The 24,904-nt window shown below is 39.9% G+C and overlaps 1 protein-coding gene across 1 annotated transcript in view; it reads left to right on the top strand.

Moving 5' to 3' along the window:
• LRP1B (LDL receptor related protein 1B) overlaps window positions 1–24,904 on the top strand; it is a 1,375,759-nt gene that overhangs the window by 1,048,457 nt on the left and 302,398 nt on the right. Inside the window, exons 47-51 of the mRNA XM_006028602.1 lie at window positions 476–595; window positions 6,302–6,415; window positions 6,654–6,803; window positions 16,118–16,240; window positions 20,751–20,870. Coding sequence (XP_006028664.1) covers window positions 476–595; window positions 6,302–6,415; window positions 6,654–6,803; window positions 16,118–16,240; window positions 20,751–20,870 — 627 coding nt within the window. The remainder of the gene's footprint in view (window positions 1–475; window positions 596–6,301; window positions 6,416–6,653; window positions 6,804–16,117; window positions 16,241–20,750; window positions 20,871–24,904) is intronic.

Here is a 24,904-nt window from a genome sequence, read left to right as displayed (position 1 = left end):
TTTTCATACTTTCCAGGATTATGGTGTTGGGAGATTTGTTAATAGTTAGTTTAGCACTGTCCTTTTGTTCTCAACCAGTGGTAGAAGGGTTTCAGAATGCTCTTCAAACCAGTCTGCATTTTTTCTTTCATCTTTTGCCAAATGCTGTTGCAACAGCATTGTATATGTTATTGTTTTGGCTTTCCCAAGCTTTGGTGGCCGAGTTGTTAGATAGACTTGCTTTCACAACCACTTCATTGAATAGTATGCATTTGACTGATTTATGAGTTTGTCAATCAATATCTTTTTGTTGGACAATAAATGAGTGGTTGCATGCGTTTTTTATAGCTTGAAATAAACATTTTTGAAGAACTTATTTCTTGGATGTTTCCATCTTTGTTAAATTTAAGTGCCTATTTATTGTGTGTGTGTGTGTGTGTGTGTGTGTGAGATTGAATTTTCTATATACAATGTCTATTTATATTTAATTTGCTAGAAAACAGAGGCTGTCGAAGAGGTTTCAAGCCATGTTCTAATCTTCGTTGTATTTCAAATAATAAACTATGTGATGGTACAAATGACTGCGGTGACAATTCTGATGAAGTCAATTGTAAAGGTAAATGCAAAATATTTTTACTATATTTCAGCATATTACTTTGTAAATATTTGATATATGCATATAAATGTATATATGGGATTGTCTAGAAGTTACGTAAATTTTGTTTGGATTGGTACCTTTTAAATCTTTTGTTCCAATAACAAGTATGAGTGTGCACTAGGAAAAATAGGAGATCAGAAGAAATATTAAAGTGCTAGCTGATTCCTATGAATTATAGGTGACTGGCTGCCAAGATCCTTTTCTCCTGAATCTTCTCCCCTAATTATTCATAGTAATTATATTTTTTTATGTCCATTTTCAGTCATAGGACTAGGACTGTGTGGATAGGGAAGTATTCCATTCGGATTTGGCTGATTCAGAGGACAGTAATTCAATTCAGAGATTCGGATCACTGTCCTGAATTGATTTGGCTGAATCAGCTTCGGAAGATTGGGCGCTGAATCAGAGAGATTTGGTGATTTGCCCATAGACTATAATGGGGAAATCACTGAAATACCTATAATTTTGTTATTTTTTGGAGATTTAGATGAAAACAGCAGGGATGGTAGCCCCATCTGAGGGCATGAAGCTTGCCAAGTTTCAAGGACATAGGTGCAGTGGTTTCTGGGAAGCTGCACCTCAAACTGCTGAAAGCAAAACTCATGTCACATGTGTGTGTTAAGGCAGATTTGGATGAAAACAGCAGGGAAGGTCGCCTGTAACAGCGGGCCTTCCCAGTGCCGGATAGTTCTCTGCCCACCCACCTGTTTCTGGGCCAGCTGCCCGCCCCTCTTTTCCTGAGACAGGAACAGCTCACAAAAGGGACAGAAAGGCTACAGACAGAGGCTTATATGCTATTTCTACATCCCTCTCCCAGAGCACTGTGATTGGAAGGGGACTCAGGGAAAGATCACAGTTACTGGCCAGCTACAGATGTCAGTCTTTCCCCCCTGCTCCCCCTCTCTCTTTTTAATTTCTGTTCCCCTGAAAGACTGCCTTCCAAATCTCCAAATCTTTTCCTAACTTAATTTGGAGGCTCCAAATTGATTCAGTGACTCAGCCTCCAAATCGGGCCAAATCTTCTCCAAATCAAATCGTCAACCAAAGCTTTGCACACCCCTAATATAAACTTACTAAACTCCTTGATAATTAAGCAGGTATAGTCTAGCAGTATGGACAGATAAACAAATTTTAATAAATTAAATGGGCAGGTGGGAGGTACTTTTTAGTAACAGTGCCAATTCATCCTTGCCCAGTGTCATAGGGACCCAGCCATGCTGTTTTGGGTTGGAAATGAAGTATGCATCAAGCACTGTGGTATGTTTTACTAATTACTACACAGCAAATTTATGATCTATATATGGCCTGTGAGAAGGTATATCATGTCCTCTTTATTGTAGCTGCACAGCTTTGCTAGTTAAGAACAAATGATATTATTGACTGCACTATTTAGCTATGTAGAGATAGTAAAAAAGCCTGAGGCTGAATCGATTCAGTCTTTGCAGGTTAGTCTAAGTGCATAGATTGAACCAATAAGTAAGTGAGCAAACATTCATTTTTAATTCCAGAAATGCAGTTACATGCCTGTAGTGGCCCAAGCCAGAAGCTGGGGGACACTAGAGCATGCCTTCTTGCTTGACTAGAGCAGACAGCTTGGGCCAAAGCTAGTCCTTCCACCCTGTGAGTTGGGGGTTTGTGCAGGAGGTGCAAAGCAGCCTGGGATGCTGGGGGAGTGCAAGTTAACTTGAATCTGGAGGGGATCAGGGACAGAAGATAAACTGATTTAGCCTAAATCAGTTAAGTCTGATACTACATCGATCCAGGTTTATCTTAAATGAGTTTGGGCCATTTTGAATGCAGTTTATGTACACTGAACTTCTGTTGTGTAACAGATTTGAACCTGTTTCCAATCAGTTATACCAGTTTGTGTAATTTCCCTAGTCTCTATGTTTAGATTTTGCTCTTCCCAGAAACATTGGCTTTGGATCCTTTGTAAAAATGATCAGAAAAATATTTTAAAAATACAATATTAAAATATTAATATCTGTTTACATAATTACCTAATATAAGCTAGCTGGCAAGAAATACAAGCTTTTAGTTATAGTTCACAAAGATTATAACACAATTATAATACTCGTTATCACCAACATTATCCAAGTAAAACTTTTAAGTCTTCAATTTGCATTATCTTGTATAAATGTGTAAATATTTACATGAAAGCTAGGACAGAAAGTTCTCCAACAACCAGCTTACATCTTCCTGTTCCTAACTGCTGGCGTTTCTATAACCATTTGCTGTCTTTATTGACTATAATTAGTGTTCACAGGTAATTTGCACATGGTTTCTTAGAAGGGCTTCACTTGAGGATCAGAAAGCACAATGTGGACACTTGTGGTATGGACTGCAGTGTATGGGGAGACATGGGTCAGGCTGAAGACAACACTTAGAGGTGATATCAGTGTAGACTTCCCTAAAATTCTTAGAAGTCTGTCCCCTTAAAATATGTCTCTACCTACTAATGGATAAAAATAAAGAGCTTTTCTTCAACCGAACCAATGTGTTCTGTAACCATGATGGGGGCCATAAGCCCCACCATCGCAGCACTCACGAGCCACCTGGTATCTAGAGGTATGTAGAAAAAACATTTAAAGCTGTGTCTATGTCCAAATTGGCAAATCTTTCTGAATGTCTCCGAATCGATTCAGAGGGCTATGATTCGATTCAGAGAGATTAAAGGGTCCTCTGATTCGATTCAGAGATTTGGCCACCAAATTGGGCTGAATCTCTGTCAAATCAAATCAGGGACCAAAGCTTCACACAGCCCTACAACCTAGGTCTTTCAAGTTCCAGTGCTCTATTTCTAGCCCTGCTAGTAGTGTGCTGGAGGAGGGGGGGGGGGGGGGGGGGGGGAGAGAGAATTTGGGGATCCGATACAGAGTGCTTACTCCCTTAACAGTAGAATAGAGCTTGGTCAGAATTTTAACTTTTTTTTTTATATATATAATAGTAATCTGAAAAGGTCCACTGTTACTCTGTTTTCTCTCCTTGCCTCCATCCAGAGAGAGTAAAATAAAGCCCACAGTAACTGCTGTTTTGTTCTCTAGGAGGGTTTCTTCTCTCCTTCCCCTCAGAGCTCAGCTAAGTTACTTGGGTTGCATGTTGGAGAGATGATTTGGGACTATGTACTCCAATGAAATTAAATCAAAATAAAACAAAAAAACTCTACCTTCTGTCCTTTCAGCATATGGGTTCTGCATTCCTACTTAGGTTTTAGCCGTGCCTGTTTTATTTCTTTGACTTTGCCAAGTTGTGTATATCTTTTATATAAACATTTTCTAAATATCTTTTATATAAAAATTTAGGCCATTGCCATTTTTTTTAAATTGAATTGCAGCATTGGTCATATCAGACAGTTAGATAATTCTTCATTTCATCAGTAGTTATTGCCCTTTATGTATACACACATGCACTTTCAAGGGTCTAGAGGTAGATACTACCAATGGAATGAAACCTCCCATCAGAAGAATTATAAATCAATCAACCACGAAGTGTTAGACAGCAGAAGAGAGATAATTATTCCAGAGAGTTCTGTCTCTAAAGTAATTTCATAAACAGAATTAATTTGTGAAAAGGCATAAACTAGACTACATGTTCTTTTTCAAATAATATTGCTTTCAGATTTGCTAATTCTATGATTGTCCTATACCGTAACAAGTGGGAGTCCCAGAGCCAGTCTAAATGTAGGCCCACCCACTTGCTTCTGGGCAAACCACCCACCTACCTCATCTACCATGCCTTGATGTTACTGATTGCAATGTTATTCAGGAGGGAGGCTGCCCATTTACTTGCCCTGGTGACAAGGGCATTACACACAACTCCACCCTACCTATCATGTCCCATGCCTTGCAGATGTTTCTCCAGTGGCTCACGCTGGGACCTGAGCTCCTGGGTCTCACACAGGACTCACTCCCCACTGGAGCTCATGGTCCCAGCACCCTCACACTGTGTTCAGTTCAACCTCTGGGCTCCAAGTCCCACCCTGTGCATCCAAGCCCACACTCTGGGATCAGGCCTCCAAGCCCTGTCCTGTGCCTTCCCTGAGCTATCCCCTTATCCCTTTGCCCAGGAGCTTTGCTAATCGTTTCCCAAGGCTCAGGGTCCCACCCCCCTGGGGCCACACTCAGCTCCCTATTGCAGCCTCAGTGCTCATGGTGAGCCTGGGCATTGCTCCAGGTCTGACCACCAGACCTGAGCTCTGCCTCAGAACTGCTGTCAGTCTCAGCTCCCCCTGAATGATCTCAATTCCCACCAGGGATGTGGGAGCTGGGGTTATAAGGCACCCCATACTAACCTTTCACTGGGGAGGTAACTAACCTGGGATTTCTGGAGACCTGCCCCACCACAGACAATCCCACCAGGCCATCCTTCCCCATCAAGGTGCAGCTTTCTGTCATCCTCAGGACAAGGAGCCTCCAGCCATCCCCACAATTCCTCCCTTACCTCTGAGGTGTTCTGAGCAGCAGCTCAGCCAGTGGTGTCTCTCTGGCTGATGGCAGCAGACTATTGCCTTGTTGTTCAGGGCCCAGCCCTTATAAGGAACAGCTGAACCTTGTTCCTCAATCAGTCAGCCCTGCCTAATTGGGATTACAGCCAGCTGCAGGCTGCCTTGCTGCTGCTCATGCCCACGTGAGTAACAAAGCACCCTGTGCTCTGTTACATATACAACACTGGGTTTAAGGCTTGTCTGTGGCCTCAAGGAGAAATCTGTCTGATTGGCTTTTGTTACCCATTCTGTGCTTCTCAAGTAAAAACAGCTAATCAGAATTGGTGTCGATAAGAGATTTAAAGTGGGGAGGGGTGAGGAGAAGAACTACTGGATCCATACCACTTTCTTAGGAGGGAAGCTTAATGATGGAGGCCACCAGTCAAGGATTGCTCAGCTCTGTCCTCTCATCAGAAAAGTATTAGTTTTTCCTCCAAATAACATAATTGGGCTCAGAGTCATCCTGTTCAGTTCATAACCCCAGATCTTTCTCCTCCTCTGTCATTTCAAGCTTCCAACTATAAATTCTTGCCATTAGTCCTTCAGATTATCAGTTTGCTTTTTGTACTATGATGTTTCATCACATTTATGTTTTTCATTGATTTTTTCTTACTGGTCATTTGGTCCTGCCCTGTATTAATGGTACCTTCCAAGTTTGTGTTCAACCCTACTTAAAAACAAAATCCACAGAAAAATAGAAGGATTTGTCTTTAATATATTACAAACCTTTTATATGTAAAATAGTTTCTCTGACAGATGCTTTTATGGCTTGTTGGACCAGACAGAATTGAGTTGTCAGAGAGAATGACTTGGGATATTTGAAAAGAAAGACTGGCTTACCATAGTCAATTTAAATTCTATACTACTTCATGAGGGATCATTTGTAATCAAATATGTATTTTGACAGAAACAGTCATTTTGATACATGAAATGCATTTTATATACGATTTAGCCCATCTCCTTTTTTTCTGAGTTAAACTTAATGGACACTCATTTCTTATGAGAAGTCTGTAAGAAATTCAAAAAATATCTTTTGGCAATACCTTTTTAAAGGTCTTGTTCATGATAGTGATTTGATCTTTTATTTAAATATGTGGCCACTTAAAACATATGACTTAGTTATAAACATCCAGTGCAATAAAAAGTGCATCTGTTTATCTATTTATAACTGTACATTGTAGATTCAACATGTGCTTCAACAGAATTCCGTTGTGCAGATGGAATTTGCATTGGAAAATCAGCACAGTGCAACCAGATCATTGATTGTGCAGATGCTTCAGATGAAAAGAATTGCAGTAAGAAAATCATCTTTCTGTCATATTTGTTCTTCTCTGTTCTTAACATCATGCTGAAATGTTATTCAAATTAGATCTGTAATTAACCCTTGTTGTTTATGTTAACTGTATACTAGGACACTCCAAAAAATGGCATGGTCTATATGAAATAAAACCAGGTCTAGGGCCCAATATTTCAGAGCATATTAAATTATACTGGATATATACTATCATATATTAATTCATTGTCTATTTCCAGATAATACAGACTGTACTCATTTCTATAAACTTGGAGTAAAATCTACAGGATTTATTAGTTGTAATTCTACTTCACTTTGTATACTACCAGAATGGATATGTGATGGATCTAATGACTGTGGAGATTATACAGATGAATTAAAATGCCCAGGTAATTATGAAAAGAAAAATAATAATTATATCCGCACTAGTCATTTATAGATCGATGCAAAATATGTACCCAAGCCGTGCCATATATTTAATGTACATTAAAATAAGCTGTTTAAAGCAAGTTTCTTCCTCCCCCTTTGCAGTTTTCTGTTTTAATGAATTATGCTAATCATCATTAATTAATGCTGAATTTCTCTGAAGAAAACTGCAGTGTCTTTAACTTTTTTTCCAAGTTAGATTTGTCATTAATCATTCTTCTTTAATTGAAACTCCCATCATCAAAATGTCAAACACATCAGCTTCAGCAAAATCATTCCATGCCTGCAAGTCACTTTTACTAGCAAGTGATAGCTTTTTCCACTGTGTTTTTTTAACCTTCTGCTGTTGAGGAAGTTACAAACATACAATATTTTGATGTGTTCATTCGGTGCCAGGCATGTTTTCTTGAATTTGTTTTATAGATCTGGTTTGTGTAGTCTCTACACATAGGTAGTGTCAAGCTGTATTTAGTTTATCATTATTACATCTGCATGGATTGCAATATTTAATATATAAAAAAAATGTTTCATATTTTGACTAAGACTGTTTAGTAGGGCAATGTTTCAACCTAAGTCTTGGGTGTCAAATATACAGCTCACAAACTAGAATCTGGCCTGTGGAAACCTATCATCCAATCCACAGCATGGCTTTTGGGTTTCAGACCAGCATGCTGCATGCAGCATGCACTGGCCTCAGCCCTGCATACTGCCTGCTGTGCACAGAGCCTGTCTGGTACAGGCTGCACATGATGCAGGGACTGGAGCTGGCACACATACTGCATGGGACATGCAGGGCCAGTCTGGGGCGTGTACTGCATGTGGTGTCGATGCCACACCAGCCCTGCAAGCTGGACATTCTCCTGATCATATTAGATCAGAAAAGATTTCTGATCTGTTAAACAGATACAGCCTTGGGGAGCAGGAAGTTATATGCATAGTATAGATTCCCCAAAAAGCCAATCAACAATGTATGTAAATGGCCAGAGAATAAAAAATCATACTTAAACCTTGCCACACAAGTGTTTGTATTTAGTTTTCCTGGGCATATGGAGTAACATTAAATATTTTCTATATATAATTTTAACAGTGTTTTTATCCTTTTTTTCTGTCCCAGGAGGCCATTGTTGATTCAGATCCCATCGTAGGGTTGAGAAGATATTCTTCTGTAAAAGATAACTGAAAGATTGAAATGAGTATACTACTAAAAGTCCAATATTTTACATAATATAAAAAGCCTATGGTTCCTATATTTCTTTCTGCTAGCTGTTATGAAAAAAAACAACCTATATATACTGTTTAATACCAGGTTCTTAATTAAGCAAAAGAGGGCATTACTCCTCTCAGAACCCAGCCCAGGGGAAGGATTTTTAAGGTGGCGGGCAACTCCAAGCAGGGTGCTTGCTTGCAGCCCAGCACTACCCCATGGGAAAAACAAATGAGCAGACTCTTTAATTAAACTGGAAACCACAAGACTGTATTAATAATAACAGACAACAACACTATTTACAATCATTACAAGATTATTTACAATGCTAAGTAAAAAAACAGTGAGAGAGGGAACAGAACAGAACAGACAGAAGCCCCGACCCTCAGTCTGAGGGCTGCAATGTTGCAAGTTACACTAGCACAGACACAGAGAGCCTGGCTGTTGCAAGCTTACCACGAGAACTGCACAGATTCCCCACTTACCCAGGAGATTTTCCCCTCTTCAGGGCATTATCTCTCCTTCAATCCAAGGAATGGGTGATATGTTACTACAAGAGTGTTGGTCCACCAGCGCCGGTCCTGGTCTACAGCTGCTCTCCCAGAGGGATCACCAGGGAGTCTCGCTCTACCAGGAATACACATGCACTTCCTGCCCTCACCCCCTGAACAGATCTGGGGGTCACAAGCCCCCCCATGCTTGCCTGGGAGTGCACACAGCAGTGGGAACCCCCCATCCCCATGCCCCCCAAAACGAGATGCTTGTGGCTCCATTCTGCACCCTGCACTGGCTGGACGGCACCTGTTGGTGCCCCTTCACTTCAAGGCCTGGGGAAGTCACCCCACTTGCCCCCCGCCCTTGCTACGGCACTGGTTCCTCACACACCCAACTCACACACACAGAGCACAGTTCAGGTCCCTTTTTAGCCCCCCAAATTGTCCTACAATCACAATCTAATCACATCTCAAAGGTACCTTTTGCTCGAACACTCAAGACCCCTGCGGTGAGGGAGGGAGTGGGGCTGGGGAAGATGCTGCCCAGCTGGGGTGGGATGGGCACAGGATAGAGCTGCAACTCTTCTGGGGGGTGCAGGGAGGAGAGGCAGCTCCCACCACTGCGTGCACCCTGGGAGGAAATGGCAGGGTGTTCCCCCTGCATCTGCAAAGGCAGGCTACAGCTGGCAGGACCTGCCCTCCACCTTCCTGCACCCCCTGATAAGGTGCTTGCAGCTCTGTCTTATTCTGTGCCCCACCCCATCTGGGCAGTGCCTGCCCCAGCTTCACTCCCTCTCTCACCTCAGGGGTCTCGATCTGTCCCCCCACCCCTTCTTCCCTTCTTCCTCCCCTTCCACTACAACAAACTTACCAGCTGGACACTGCTCTTCAAGCTGCTGAGGAATTGGCCGATATGCCTCCTTAGAAATTGGTTATCGTTATGGGCCCCAAAAATCTCTATGAGCACATCCCTAATAAAAATCTCAGAGCCTCTACTGATGAGGTTCTGAGCCTGATATTTAGTAAGTGTGAATAAGCTTAAATAATCATTCAACATTTAACCTGTGCACCTGTTTAGTATTAGTGATGGGCAGCCCCACGTCCAGTAGTGCAGTGTAAATGTGAGAATTTCTTCAGAACTCAAGGTGGCTGCCTCATACACCTCATGACTGTTATTACCACATCCTACTGAAAGATCTTTCTGTTGCTGTGACTTGAGAAGTGTTGAACAAAATCAAATGCTCAGTTTCTGCAACGAAGATATAAATGTCTAGAGAAATCCTTTTGAATGAAACTTTATTTTGCTAATATCATGTCAATCTCCATTTGTCTTGATACAGCTGTTAAAGAATACAGACAGCTTTCCTCAAAGTCAAGCTAGTATTTTCTTCCTTTCCCATTTTTTAATTATACTTTTAATTAATCTTGTGCTGGCAAATCTTGTGTTTATTTGGAGAAGGGTTCAGGGTGCATAATGTTTTTAGATATGTTATAAAAACAATGAACTCAAACCTCTAAACACATTTTGCGTGGCAGCAAATTAAGTATTCCAGTAAATTAAGTATTTATTACCAGTAATAAAGGCTGTAACCCACTGTAGAATAGCACATAATGCAGTCCTTATTCAGAATGCTAAAGTTCAGTTAAGAACTGAACTTATTTTTAAACACAAGCTTAACATAGAACATAGGTTTCTGTTTTTTGTGTTTCAAACAAACACTAACCACCTTGTTGTGTATGTGTTTAACCCTCATCCATTCTCATGAAACTGTAACCGTTGTTGGTCTCATGGGGTAACTTGTTACCCCACTTGCATGAACAAAATGGAACCAGTGGCAACAGTATAAAGGTACCAAAACTATTTATTAAACATCAAGATTTTTTGAAAGAGTATTTATGATGATTTGAGCCCAAAATATTATTTAAATAGAACTATGAACAAAATTTAAACTTTTTTTAGAGCTTTAAAACATGAATGAACAATTAGCCGAATTTGTAGAAAAGTCTACAATTCACAGTTTTCAAACTAACAGTTACTTCCAAAAACATTTTCTAACTGTTTTTACTAAATATTGCATTCCTCACAAAGCAGCAGTGATGTACTATGGTTCACACAAGCAAATTGCTTACAATCTTCTCATTGTTTCTGGGTTTTGAGGTCATCTGTCTTTGGACAAAAAGCACAATGTCCACTCATGCTTGCAGAAGGTTTACTGAGGTGTGTTGTGGCAATTTGTAATTTAGGGTAGTCATGCCAGACTTGAAATACTTAGACAGGTTACATGTATCCATCATTCTTCATTTTATTTGTCTATTGATCAACTGATCTCCAAACTCCTGCAAAAAAAAAAAAGCACTGTCTTCTTAAATATGATCTTTGCTTCCCGTTTTCATTGTGGCCTAGCCAAATGATGAAGCTGGCAATAGCAGCCACATCCATCATATTTAAAAATAGTGTCATTGGCCACCTGTTGATTTTCCATCTGCAGGTGGTCATATAGACTAAGTGGTCAAGGTTATCCACCCCATGCTTGTTTTTATTGTAGTCATGGATGGCGTCCAGCTTTCTTTGCTCTCCACCCACTGGCACGTAATGGTACATGCTTGACAGCAACAGCACAACTTTGGACTTCTTTGGAAAATAGGGAACTAGGGTGAGTTGCCCAACAAAAGCAAAAGCAGAGTGGAGGGTGGCCATCCATTAGTTACCATGGATACCTGAAGTGGACATGAATGAGGTGTGAATGACTGCTGACCTTTCAGATGCATCCACCCAAAGTGGCCAAACAGGCCTGTCATTTATACAGAAATTGCACTGGGGTAACAAGTTACCCTGGGTAACGAGCGGAGGCTACGGGACCTGAACCTGTTCAGCCTCCACAAGAGAAGGCTGAGTGGGGATCTGGTGGCCATCTACAAACTGTTGAAGGGGGACCAGCAGGCAATGGGAGAGTCCCTGTTCCCCCGAGCCCTACCAGGAGTAACAAGTAACAACGGCCATAAGTTGACTGAGAGTAGATTCAGACTAGATATCAGGAGGCACTACTTCACTGTCAGGGTTGCTAGGATCTGGAACCAACTTCCAAGGGCAGTGGTGCTCACACCTACCCTGGGGGTGTTCAAAACGAGGTTGGATAATCACCTAGTTGGGGTCTTTTGACCCCAGCATTCTTTCCTACCCATGGCAGGGGGTTGGACTTGATGATCTGCTCAGGTCCCTTCCGACCCTACCAACTATGAAACTGTGAACAAAATATGTGTCTGGAGTAGGAAATTTCCCCATGGGAACATATGAAGGTTAAACTCTAAATCTTGAGGTTGGTATTAGGTGTTTACTGGACTAGACTCAGTGTGTGAAATGCTGCCCCTGTGGAAGAGTATAGCAAAATGTAAGATCAAGAAGGAGTCACCTTGGTCATGATGTCAACCATATCATAACCATACAGAGATATAGCTTTTTAAACCAGTTAATTCTTTTCACCTGTTAGAACTCTTTTCTTAAACCTAACTCCACTAATGATGAGAAACTTAATTTGAATTTCCAGATTTAATTTATTCATGGTTGGTTCATGCCAATTTGTTCTTGTGTCTATATTGTCTTTTAACTTAAACAGTTCAATTCCATGATTTCTTTTAATGATTATATATGGCATTCACATCCCCTCTTAGTCTTTGGTTTGCTAAGTTTAAACATGCCAACATCAAGTTGCCTTTTTTGTTTAGTCTCAAGATCCTCCCTAGTAGTCTTTCTGTGTACCTGTTTGGATTTGAACTGATCATTTCTGAACACTGATATCCAGAGTTGTACACAGTATTACTTTTTAATTGCAGTATTATTGTTTTAGTGCATTACACCAGTACATTTTTCAAAGGGATTAATACTTCAGTATCCAGGAGCAGATCAGGGAGGCGGAGGGGGAAGGGTTACACTGATATATTTGCACCCCCATTTGATTTCTGCTTCACCCACATTTTTAAGCCAACTGCCTGGCAACAGCATTTCTAGTCAGGCAGTCCTGAGGGAATCAGTTGAGTTCATGACTCATTTTAATCTACCTGATCCCTTAAACTCTTCATTCTACAGGTGTTAATGACCCTCTCTTCTTTTTAATGATCTTGCTGTTCCACTATTCAAGCTATCCTTAGTTCTGCAATTCAGCTCTTTGTTAGCTGGTCCTGGTAGTAATGGTCTTACTTCACAGTTGTACAAATTGTTATTATCTCATTCTAATGATGTCCTATTTGTTTTTGCTTTAATCTTAAACTGAATAATACTGCCCTAGTTTCCTAGTATATTAATGAAGCTTCTGGTTTGTTTTTAACTGGAGAAAGATGAGTATTATCTTATATATGATGATACATCTCACCATCTGCACCCCCATTTTCAAAATTCTAGATCCACCCCTGTCCCTGTCCCTACTTGAAACATGTCATCTATGGATCCAAGGATTGCCTTTCCCCTTTCTAAGCCACATTCAATGTGACATAGATGGCCATCCTCTGATCAACTAGTGTACTCCGATCTTCTGATCAGATCTTTATGAGCTTCCAGCTTTAAGAAGGAAAATCTTTATGACCTTGTACTTATGTAATATTTTTTTATTACTTTACTCCTCAGGGTTATTCAAATCTTACTGCATGAAAGTTTTATCCTCCTATATGTTTTCAATGTATTTTGAAGTATCAGCATATTTTATTAACACGCTCCTGCTTTCCGAACAAAATCATTAATAAAAGTAATCAAATGAATTCTGCCCCAAAATCAAATTTCAGAATTCCATTAGTGACCTCCTTCAGCTTGATAATTAACCTTTCAGCCTGATTTTTTTTCACCCCCTTTTAGCCAGTTCCTTTCACTTGCCTAGCAATTCTTGTACCAATTCACATCTTTTACAGCTTAACTAATGGTTTTTTTTTTCCTCCCAAAATACTGTACCAGCTGTTTTGTTGAGATCTTGATAGATTACAGCAGTTCTCTTATCTAGAAAATTAGTTATCTCACGAAAGGAAGAATATAGGTTAGTTTGGTGTAGCCTCCTTTGGCATTATTCTGATGTTGCAGTTTACTCCTTTTTTGCTTTCATCTGTCTCCAACTATTCTTTCTTTACTTTTTTTTCTAAAGTTTTGTATACTGTGGTCTTATTAATAAACCTGCAGTTGTTTGTATTGCATCTTACCCTTTCTTATGTATATAAACTACCTGATCTATTGTAGATAGATCAAATATAATATAATAATAATCTACAGTGATTATTTTCAGTCATACCGTTTCATCCCCTACATTTATAGATTAATTAAAAATCCTTGTGACCAAACCTACAATTTCATAGATTCATAGATATAGAGACAGAAGGGACCTTGCAGATCTTGTTTTGCCAGTTTCAACCTGGTTTCATAGTTGGTGCCTTCTAATGTCTAGTCTGAACCTACTCTCTAAAATCTTATGGCTGTTATTCCTTGTTACTTTGGGAGGCACTCGGGGGAACAAGGTCTCTCCCATTCCCCGCTGGTCCCCGCTAGTAAGTTTATAGACAGCCACCAGGTCCCCTCTCAGCCTTCTCTTGTGAAGGTTGAACAGGTTAAGGTCCTGTAGCCTCTACTCATGTGGTCTGCCCTGCTGTCCCCAGATCATGCGAGTGGCCCTCCTTTTGACCCTCTCAATGCTGTCCACATCCCTCCTGAAGTGTGGCACCCAGAACTGGATTCAGTACTCCAACTGAGGCCTGACCAGTGTTGCACAGAGGGGGAGGATCACCTCCTTGGCCTTGCTTGTTATGCATCTGCGGATGCACAGCAAGGTGTGTGGATGCACAGCAAGGGTGTGGTTAATCCTACTGACTGTGTCCTCGCATTGGCAGCCCATGTTCATCTTGGAGTCGATAATAACTCCAAGATCTCTTTCTGCTGCTGTGCTTTCCAGAAGAGAGTTCCCCAGCCTATAGGTAAGCTGCTGGTTCCTACTGCCCAAGTGTAGTGCCCTGTACTTGTCAGCATTGAATCCCATCCTGTTCTCATTTGCCCACCCCTGTAACCTGTCCAGGTCCAGCTGTACCCTGTCCCTCCCTTCTACCATGCCCACCTCACCCCAAATCTTGGTGTCAACCATGAATTTCACCCCCTTGTCCAAGTCGCTAATAAAGAAATTGAACAGTGCGGGTCCAAGGACCGAGCCTTGGGAGACTCCACTGCTCACATCATTCCAGGTCAAATATGACCTGTCCACCAGCACTCTGAGTGTGGGCCCTCAACCAGTTTGCAATCCATGTGACTGTGTAGGCATCAATGCCCCAGTTGCCTATCTTTTGAATGATAATGGGCTGGCAGACAGTGTCAAAGGCCTTCCTCAAGTCCAGAAGTTCATGAGCTACTTCATTTAGAAATCTGGGATGGAGATTGTGTATTCCCTTCTCAAATGGCCCAGTTAGATTTTAGAGGGTTTTTTTTTTACCTCATACATTGTGATTTCCATTTTCAAACCATTGGTCCCTTTAGCCATTCTCTTTTTACACCATGTTCAACATTGTCTTTGTTACTGGGAACTCAGGTAAAATGTTCATTATTTCTTGGGTTATTCCTAGATAACCTGTAGTCTCTCCTCTAGCTTCACTGCATAATGACTTCACTTCTTCTTTGATCTCTTTTTTATGTTGAAAAAAAATCTGTATATTCCACTGGCTTCAATAAAGGGAGATTTTACCATTGTGTGTTGAGAGAGAAAACAAAGATAATCCTAGCATTTTAAAACATGGGCTGCTAAGAAGAGAAAGAAACGCAGACTTGCATTGAACCTGAATGAATTCAAACATTTGGACCCAATATGAAACTGAGTGTAATCTACTGTATTTATAAAAAGAAGAGGTCTTTCTTCAGATTTTTGGAAGTAGCTGTGTTAGTCAACAAAACTGTATTTGCAACTGCATTCAGCCACTACATATGCATTATTCCTCCTTTCCTTTGTCTATATTTAGATTATCCCACCTAATTAAATTAAAATATCAGTTTGTTCCCCTCCACAAATGAAAAGACAAAAAAGTTTACAATGATTTAATGGTGTCAGAACTTCACTGCAAAACTTGTTACCATCTGCAAGCTACATAGTGCCATATGTGAAGTCAGTTGGTGTCAGCTTAGACATCAATGAATGTAAAAAAAAAAAAAAAGGACACAAATTGAAAACAATTGTGAAGTTCAGGTGAGGAATGATATGATGAACCAGATAATCAGCTGGTATAAATCACTGTATATCAATTGAGCACATTAGTTGTGACTAAAATGGAGCTATTTTCATTTAAACCAGGTCCATATCTGCCTCTGAATTGAACAACCTTATTTATTCCTATATCCTTATAGACCAGATTGAGATATAATGTTCTGCTGGATAAACAGAGCACCTTGGCTTTCTTTTTATCCATTCTACCCAGATTCTTCCTTAAAGTATATATATTTAAAAATGCAGAAAGACTGGGTTCTAAATAAATAACTTCATCCATTGCTTTCCAGAAATTTAGCAGAATTGTATTCGGCTCCTAATCATACTAGCAGAGCACATTTTACATTACATTCTTTATTTTATCACAGTTCAAAACAAACCCACATGTGAAGAAAATTATTTTGGTTGTCCTAGTGGAAGATGTATTCTGAAAACCTGGCTATGTGATGGACAGAAAGACTGTGAGGATGGAGTCGATGAATTGCATTGTGGTGAGCATTTTGTCTTGTTCGTACTGCTAAAATCATTGAGGCATGTGCAAAGGAAAGCCTTATAATTGTAACTTGTTTTAATCAAAAGTACTCAAAAACTTTAACATTTTACTTCAAGCAATGACTTGATAGACTGTTTGAAATCTAGGCAAATCAGCATCTAGAAATAAATTTCAGTCTATTCAGAAATAACTAAGTACTTAATACTTTAGAATTTCTGCCAGAACCAAATAGTTTAATCTACAGTCAGTGCTTGGAAAATATTTAAACTAGGTATTCTATGAAATGTCAAACTTTCCCATAAGTAAATGTCATGGAATGTACAGTACATAAAATGTTGCATCTTTATATGATAGCCATGTTATCTAAGAAGTGATAGCTTCAGAAATTTATATAGAAATGAAGTTAAAGACTCATATCTTCATGGCATTATCACAAACCAATGCTGCAGTTGTTTCTCTTATTTTGATTTATTTGTGTTCCTATACTCCTTACATTTGTATGCGGTGTGTATGAGGATGACCCAAGATCACAAATCATGTATTAGCAAAAGTAACCAAAAAAAAGGCGGGGTGGGGGTGGGGGGAGGATGGGGAAGGATGTGTTGCCATTTTCAGGCATATATCAGATGACTCAGAAACTCCTCTACTCTAATGCCTATAAAGAGAAAATGTTAGTCCCTAGGTTTTCCCCAAGTTGGTTTCAAAATAACTGCAAATACCAAACAAGAAAAAGTAGCTCTAGCTTGGATGATGAACAGGAGAAATAAAACATTTCTGCTTATCAAGATTCTTGATATAGGGAGTAGTTTTCTATGAATGTCAAGATGGGTTCAGGAGGGAGAAGTTTCTAGCTGCTTATATTCCTATATGTTTTGCTCAAGGGTAGTTCCGAGCTACAGAAAGCCCTCTCTCCTTTCCATGTCTGCTTCAGCATACGCCAAGGGTTAGTTACAGAGCTGTTTGAAAATACTTAGATTTATATAAATTGTCCTTCGTTTTATTTTTCTTATTTCAAAATGAGCAAAATCTACCTCCTCCACCCCCTTCTTTTTTTCTATTTTCAGTTTATCAGCAAGAATTTGGGGCCTCCTAATTTTTCATTGCTTTTAAAATATTTTGAAGTTTATTAGCTGTTTCTGGCCTTAACTGTCTTTTCCCTCTTTAAAGCTTTTACACATTTGGAGGCACCCTGAACAATTCTCATAATTCAGATTATAATATATAACCTTTTTATTTATTATATATCTTGAATTCTTGTAAAGCAAATTCTGCTTGCTTTCTGTTGTACTGGCAACAGAAATGGACAAAATTATCACAGGCTTATTGACACACAAAATCATGTCAGACAAATACAAATAACTCCATAATATCGACACAATTTTATCAACATAAAGATACTTATACCAGAATAATTTTAGTATAAAGGGGGAGAATAAATTATTTTAACACTAAAATATGCATACTAACATTCTCCTAATTTTTCGTTGCTTTTGAAATATTTTGAAACTCATTGTCCATTTTTGTTTTAGCCATTTTTTGTTAGTAGAAATAACACTAGAAATACAACCATTCAGCAATAACAGCAGCAAAACTAAGCCTCATGCCTCTAAGCAAAATTGTTAAGTAGAGGAATTGCCTATGGACCATGACTCGGCATTTCTGCCTCTGATTTCTAGGATTCTTAGACATTAATGTAGACGTAAGTAATTTGATATTTGCCCATAATGAGAACTGGTCTTCCCCTTAAATTTCTGTAAATTCACCAGAGCAATCTCATAATTAGATAGAAAAAATGAAGATTAGAGGCATAATCACTAGGGGTGTGCGAAATGGGCCATATTTGATTTGGATCCGGCCCAAGTCAGAGACAGTGATTCTATTTGTTGATTCAGATCACTGTCCCTAATTCAATTTGGACGAATCTGAAGATTCGATGCTGATTTGGAGAATGAACAATTCATAGATTTCATAGATTTCATAGACATTAGGGCTGGAAGGGACCTCAGAAGATCATCGAGTCCAGCCCCCTGCCTGAAGGGCAGGAAGTCAGCTGGGGTCATAGGATCCCAGCAAGATAAGCATCCAATTTACTCTTGAAGGTGTTCAATGTAGGTGCTTGCACCACCTCCAATGGCAGGCTGTTCCAGACCTTGGGGGCTCAGACAGTAAAGAAATTCTTCCTTATGTCCAGCCAGAAACGGTCTTGCAGTAGTTTATAACAGTTCTACCTCGTCATCCCAGATACTGGTAGTCACCCCTATAAACTTATAGGTGGCCATCAGATCGCCCCTGAGCCTCTGCTTTTCCAGGCTAAAGAGCTTCACAGATCTCAGCCTGTCATCGTAAGGTCTGTTTTCCTGACCTCTCATCATGCATGTGGCTCTTCTCTGGACTCTCTCAAGCTTCTCCACATCCTTTTTGAATTGTGGGGCCCAAAACTGGATGCAGTACTCCAGCTGCGGCCTCACCAGGCTGAGTACAAAGGGAAAATGACGTCCCGGGATTTGCTTAAGAAGCATCTATGGATGCAAGCCAGCATTTTGGTCGTTTTACTAGCCACAGCATCACATTGCAGGCTCATGTTCATCTTGTGGTCAATGATGACCCCCAAGTTTCTTTCTTCTGTAGTACTAGCCAGCGTAGCACTACCAAGCCTATAAGAATGCTGCAAGTTTTTCCCCCCAAGGTGGAGAACCTTGCATTTTTCAGTGTTAAACACCATCAGGTTCTCAGCTGCCCATTTGCTGAACGTGTCCAGGTCAGCCTGGATGCAGCCATAGACACAGCTTTAAGTCATTTTTCTACATACTTCAAGGTACCAGGCACGGGTCATGAACACTGGGATGGTGGGGCAGATGGAGCATCCCACAGAAGCCTGCCCCGCCATGTGCTCCATGGCAAACCTGGAAGTACTTCCAGTCCACTTCCTGGTCCACCAGGGAGTGCACTGGGGGCCCCCCATGCCCTCCCAACTCAGTGATCAGCCATGGGGGGACCACTGGTGCTCCCCCAGACCGAGGAGGCACCAGAGCGGTCAGGGGGCAGCAGTTGCTGAGCTGGGGAGAGCACGGGGGAGGGGGGAGGCTTTAGATCCAGAAGTGCTTCTGGAAGTGCTTCTGATCCACTTCTGGGTCCACTGTCAAATGTGCTGGGGACCCTCCTGTGGGACGCTCCATCCACCCCAGCATCTCAGTGTTCATGAGCTTCCTGCTACCTTGAACTACATAGAAAAAACATGTAAATCTGTGTCTATGTCTGAATCACTGAATCTTTCTGAATCTCTCCGAATCAATTTGGAGGCTTCAAATCTCCGCTGAATTGAATCAGTGACAAGAAGCTTTGCACAACCCTAATAATCACTGATAATTTTTTTTCATTTTTCCTCCTGAGTGAAACCTTCAACTTGTCCACTCGTTGCTGTCCTTGTTCTTCTGTTAGTCAGTGGTTAAACTCTACACTATGTAGTGCAGTGGCTTAGACAAAGCTACTGTTTATCAGGCTCAGTTTGCCAGCAAGAATATGAGGCCTCCTAATTTTTCATTGCTTTTAAAATATTTTGAAGCGTATTGGCTGTTTTAGGTCTTAGCTGTCTTTTCCCACTTTACAGCTTTTACCCATTTGGAAGAAGTCTGAACAATGTTCATTATAATTCAGATTATAATACATGACCTTTTATCTATTATTCATCTTGAATTTTTTTTTGTTCAGTTAAATCACAGTGCATTTATTCTTATGGGGGTGAATGGGGGGAAAAGAGAATTACTTGAAGTTTTCTTTAAAAAAAAACCTTAATATTAAACTGGCATTTATTTGATGTTACTGCAGACAGATTTTGAATGGCAGCAGAGCATTATTATTTCCCAGTGTATTCAGAATGTAAATAGTTAGGACAACAGCATGCAAATACAGGGCAATTTTTCAGACAAGAAAAGGAACATGGAAATTTTTCTCAAGATGTAATTAAATACGGAAATACCAAGATGAAATGATTGAAGCATTGGACTATTCTGGCTTTGCCCTTATTACCATAATTGCAAAGTGGTTTGCTGTAGCAAAAACATCCTTGTGAAATACCTGAACTGTTTTCTTGTTTTAAAAATATTTTCTCTTATTCTACTCAGAGAACATTTTAAAAATCTTTCTACCATAAAAGTTTTGCCCATACTTTTTTGCATACATGAATGAATATAAAGTAGTGAGTAACCAATACAAATCTTCAATTATATTCCCAACGTTACTGTGTAGTTCCACGTATAGAAGGAATTAGCCTATTCATAGCATAGGTTGTTGCATCTGAAAGCTCAAACCTTTCTGAATGAATTAGTCTATAAGGTGCTACCTTGCCTGCCTTGTTCCAAATCTTAGACTAAAATGACTAACTATCTTTCTGTTACATATATAATTACAGTTCTAAAATCCAAGGAGAAATTTTTAAATTGCATTGGTACTCTGAGGGAACCCAGTATTTTTACAAACATAGTAAGTATCATGGCTGATATCATCCTTAGATTCTTCCTGTTCCTGGAATCAATTTGCTTGTTCTGCACACAAATGTATCTCGAAACAATGGACTTGTGATGGGGAGGATGACTGTGGAGATGGCTTAGATGAGAGTGATGCTGTCTGTGGTGAGTATTATAATGTTTATTATTTTATCTAATTTTAGAGTCTGATCCTGAGAGATGCAGGACACTAATATGGGATCTAAGCAGAATAATGTTTTAGAGATTTTTTTTTTTAAAAAAAAAGAACCTTATAACTCCTTAATAGTCAGTGATTACTTCATCAAAGTACATTGTAGAAGAAAAAAAATGACAAATCATTTTTCTCTAATATTAAATGTAAATAGCATTGCTAATATTAATCAATCAATGGTAGTAGTACTGTACTAATGTCGCATGGTCCCAGTAATGTATGACAAGTAATATTTGTTTGGTAATATCTTTAGCATATCAACTATATGACATTGTTTGTGTTCTTGCCTGTATCTCAGGCAGGCTATGATGCCTTCATGGTGTGGGATATCATAGAACCAAGTAAATCTTGCTCAGGGAGATGGTCAATATTCCATGTTTTGTTCAAGAAGTCTGTCATGTTTTATAGAAAACTTGCTCTCTGACTGACTAGATCTTTGTTGGTAGTTTCTATAAACACTGATAGTTCAACTAGGAGGGTACTGTAGTTGCAGTGCCAGGGTTTCGATGTTTGTGTACCTTGTGAAACATATAACATTTTCCTGGGGAGGGAAATTAGAGGATTAATTTGTACAGGTTTTTTTTTTTTTTTTCTTGACACTGGCAGAGAAAAGACTTGATGTCTTTGAATTTAAAGATGAATAATGGTGTGAGGTCTTCCTCAAATTCCTTATTATAGTTACGGTTAGAGTTAATGAGTTGACTTTGTTATGCTATTAATGCCTTATGATTATACTGTTAAGTAAGCCATAGATAAAGTATTCTTAGCTCACATTCCAAGCTCTGACTTTATTAAATCAGTTTCCCAATAAAACATATTTTTACAAACACAAAAAGTAAACAGGGAAAAAGAAAAAAAGGATCAGTCTACCATATGTAAATGTAATGTAAATGAGTTCATAGAATCATAGAATAATAGAAAATTAGGTTTGGAAGTGACCTCAGGAGGTCATCAATTCCAACACTCGGCTTAAAGCAGGATCATCCATAACTAGATCATCCCAGCCAAGGCTTTGTGTACCTGGGTCTTAAGAACCGATAAGGATGGGCATTCCATAATCTTTCCTGGTAACCTTTTCATTCTTCACTATCCTCCTAGTGAGAGAGTTTTTCTAATATCTAACCTAAACTTCCTTTACTGCAATTTGAGACCATCGCCCATTGCTGTACTGTCTGACATGACTGAAAAGAGTCTGGCTCCAGCCTCTTTGTAATCATCCTATAGAGAGCTGAAAATAATTATTAACCACCACCCCCCCTCAGTTTTCTCTTCTCCAGACTAAATAAGGCTAGTTTCCTCAGTCTGTCCTCGTAAGTTATGTCCCCAACCTCCTCACCATTTTTGTTGCTTTCTGCTAGAGTCTCTCCAATTTGTCCACATCCTTTCTGTAGTTGGCATTGGAGTGGGAAGTCCAAAACTGGACACAGTACTCCAGATGTGGCCTCACCAATGCTGGATAGAGGGAAATAATCACTTCCTTCAATTGGCTGGTGACACTCCTACCAATGCAACCCAGGATGCTGTTAACTTTCTTTGCAACAAGGGCACACTGTTGGCTCATGTTCTGCTTATTATCCAATGTAACCCCCAGGTCCTTTTCTGTAGAGCAGTTGCTTAGCAGGGGTATGCGAAGTAGGCCCTATTCAATTTGGATTTGGATTCAGCCCGAATCAGGGACAGTGATTCGATTCATTGATTCAGATCACTGTCCCTGATTCAAAACGGTCAAATCCAAACCCGAATCTGAAGATTCAATGCCGATTCAGTGAGTCAGTGATTCAGACATACACACGGCTTTAGAGCTCATCCATGCAGATGAGGAAGCTTTGAGACTGTTCAGATTTGTCTGAGTGCTCTTCCCATAAGATTTCTGGGGAGTTGAAGTCTTCCATGACAACCATGCACTGAAAGCATGCAGCCTCAGCCAGTTTCTTTGTGAATTCCTGGTCAAGTTCTTGATCCTGATTAGGAGGTCTGTAGTAGACACCTACCATTGTGCCCCCTGTGCCATTTTCACCACAAATTTTTACCCAGAGAGTCTCCAGTCATCCACCCTGGATACCAATGTTGGCTTGCAGGGATGTATAGCTTTCCTTGACATAGAGAGCTACACTACCACCCCTTTTGTCTGCACAATCTCTCCTGTACAAGGTATAGCCATCTATACCTGTGGCCCAGTCATAAGTGGAGTCCTACCAGGTCTCTATTATCCATATGAGATTGTAGTCATTCTTGTTTAGTAGAAGGACCAGTTCCTCCTGTTTGTTCCCCAAGCTCCTGGCATTGGTGTACGGGCGTATATGTGTCTCATTGGAGGCTCTAGTCTTCCCTACGCATTGTTCCGGGGCTGGGGTAGGTGTAGGTTCCCTTGAGTGCCTTAGCCTGCTGGATTTGCAAAAATTGCCCAGTGGGTAACTTTTCAATTCAGAGGGTCCTGATTCAATTCGGATGCAGAGATTCAGCCACTGAATTGAACTGAATCTCTGCCAAATTAAATCAGGAAACAAATCTTAGCACAGTCCTACTACTTGGCTGGTAAGTCACCAGTCTATATCAGTGTCTAGGATTGTTCTGTCCTAAATGCAGGACTTTACACGCATCTTTACTGAACGTCATGCAAGTTCTTTTGGTCCAATCCTCCAATTGGTTGAGGTCTCTCTGAATCCTAGCCCTACTGTCCAGCATATCAACTACTATCCAGCATATCTACTACTCCACTCAGATTGGTGTCATCTACAGACTTCCTGAGAGTTCACTCCATCCCATCTTCCAGATCATTGGTGAAGATTTTGAATAAAACTGGCTCCAGGACTGATGCTTGAGGCCCTCCACTTGGAACCAGCTACCAACTAAACATTGAGCCATTGACTACTACCCTTTGAGCTAAACAATCCAGCCAGTTTTCTATCCACTTTACAGTCCATTCATCCAACCCATACTTTCTTATGAGAATGTTGTGGGAGACCACATATAAGCCTTGCTAAAGTCAAGTTATATCATGTCCACTGCTCTCCCCATATCCACAGATCTAGTCATCTCAGGATAGAAGGCAATCAGGTTAGTCAGGCATCACTTGCCCTTGATGAATCCATGGTGACTGTTCCTAATCAGTTTCTTTTTCTTCAAATGCTTAGTAATGGGTTCCTTGAGGACCTGCTGAATGATTTTTTCAGGGACTGAGGTGAGGGTGTCCAGTATGTAGTTCCTCAGATCCTTTTTCTTCCTGTTCTTAAAAATGGGCACTATATTTGCTCTTTTCCAATCATCTGGAACCTCTCCTGATCACCATGATTTTTTAAATATAATGGCCAGCAGCTCTCAGTTGTAACATTAGGTAAGTTATCACCCTGATATTTGCAGTCGGGCAAAAAGATTCTTGTTTATGGATACTGGGGTCATGGTTCAATCGGATTTAATGTCTCTACTTTAGCGCACATGCTCAGTGGAATGGTATCAAAAGAAAATAGAAATTTTAAGAACAAACCAAGAACAAAACTGCAAACTACCACTCCTTTATCTTGTTCAGATTTTATATATCACCTTCTTATCCATAGTTTACCATTGCTTATAGATATCCTATTGGAAAAAAAAGCCCTACCAGAGGAGCAGTACTGAAGATTCTTAAATGACAAGGGATTCACTCATTTTTTCCAGGGCTGCCAAAAAGAGTTTGTGTTTCCCAGCCCTCTTAAACATTTTGAAGTCTACCTGTCTCTAAAATGCAATTTATCTTCAAAAGTATCTGAAATATCAGATTAGTAAAAGCAACAATGTTTGGTTGTTTTTTTTTTTTTCCTTTTGGAGGTAATAATGAAAATGAATCATAAAATGAAGTCTTTGAATTTGTTTAACGTTAATTTTAATAAATATTCAAAGAACTGAATAGAAAATGTACCTTCTCTTCCTTAGAGATGCAAATTTGGTTTATCTGGAAAAAAGGCATAATGATGGTTTGCATAAAAACAAT

This window comes from Alligator sinensis, unplaced genomic scaffold, assembly GCF_000455745.1.
Source record: "Alligator sinensis unplaced genomic scaffold, ASM45574v1 scaffold533_1, whole genome shotgun sequence".
NCBI lineage: Eukaryota > Metazoa > Chordata > Crocodylia > Alligatoridae > Alligator > Alligator sinensis.
Note: the sequence above shows the minus strand (reverse complement) of the source record. Positions and strands in the feature narration are given on the sequence as shown.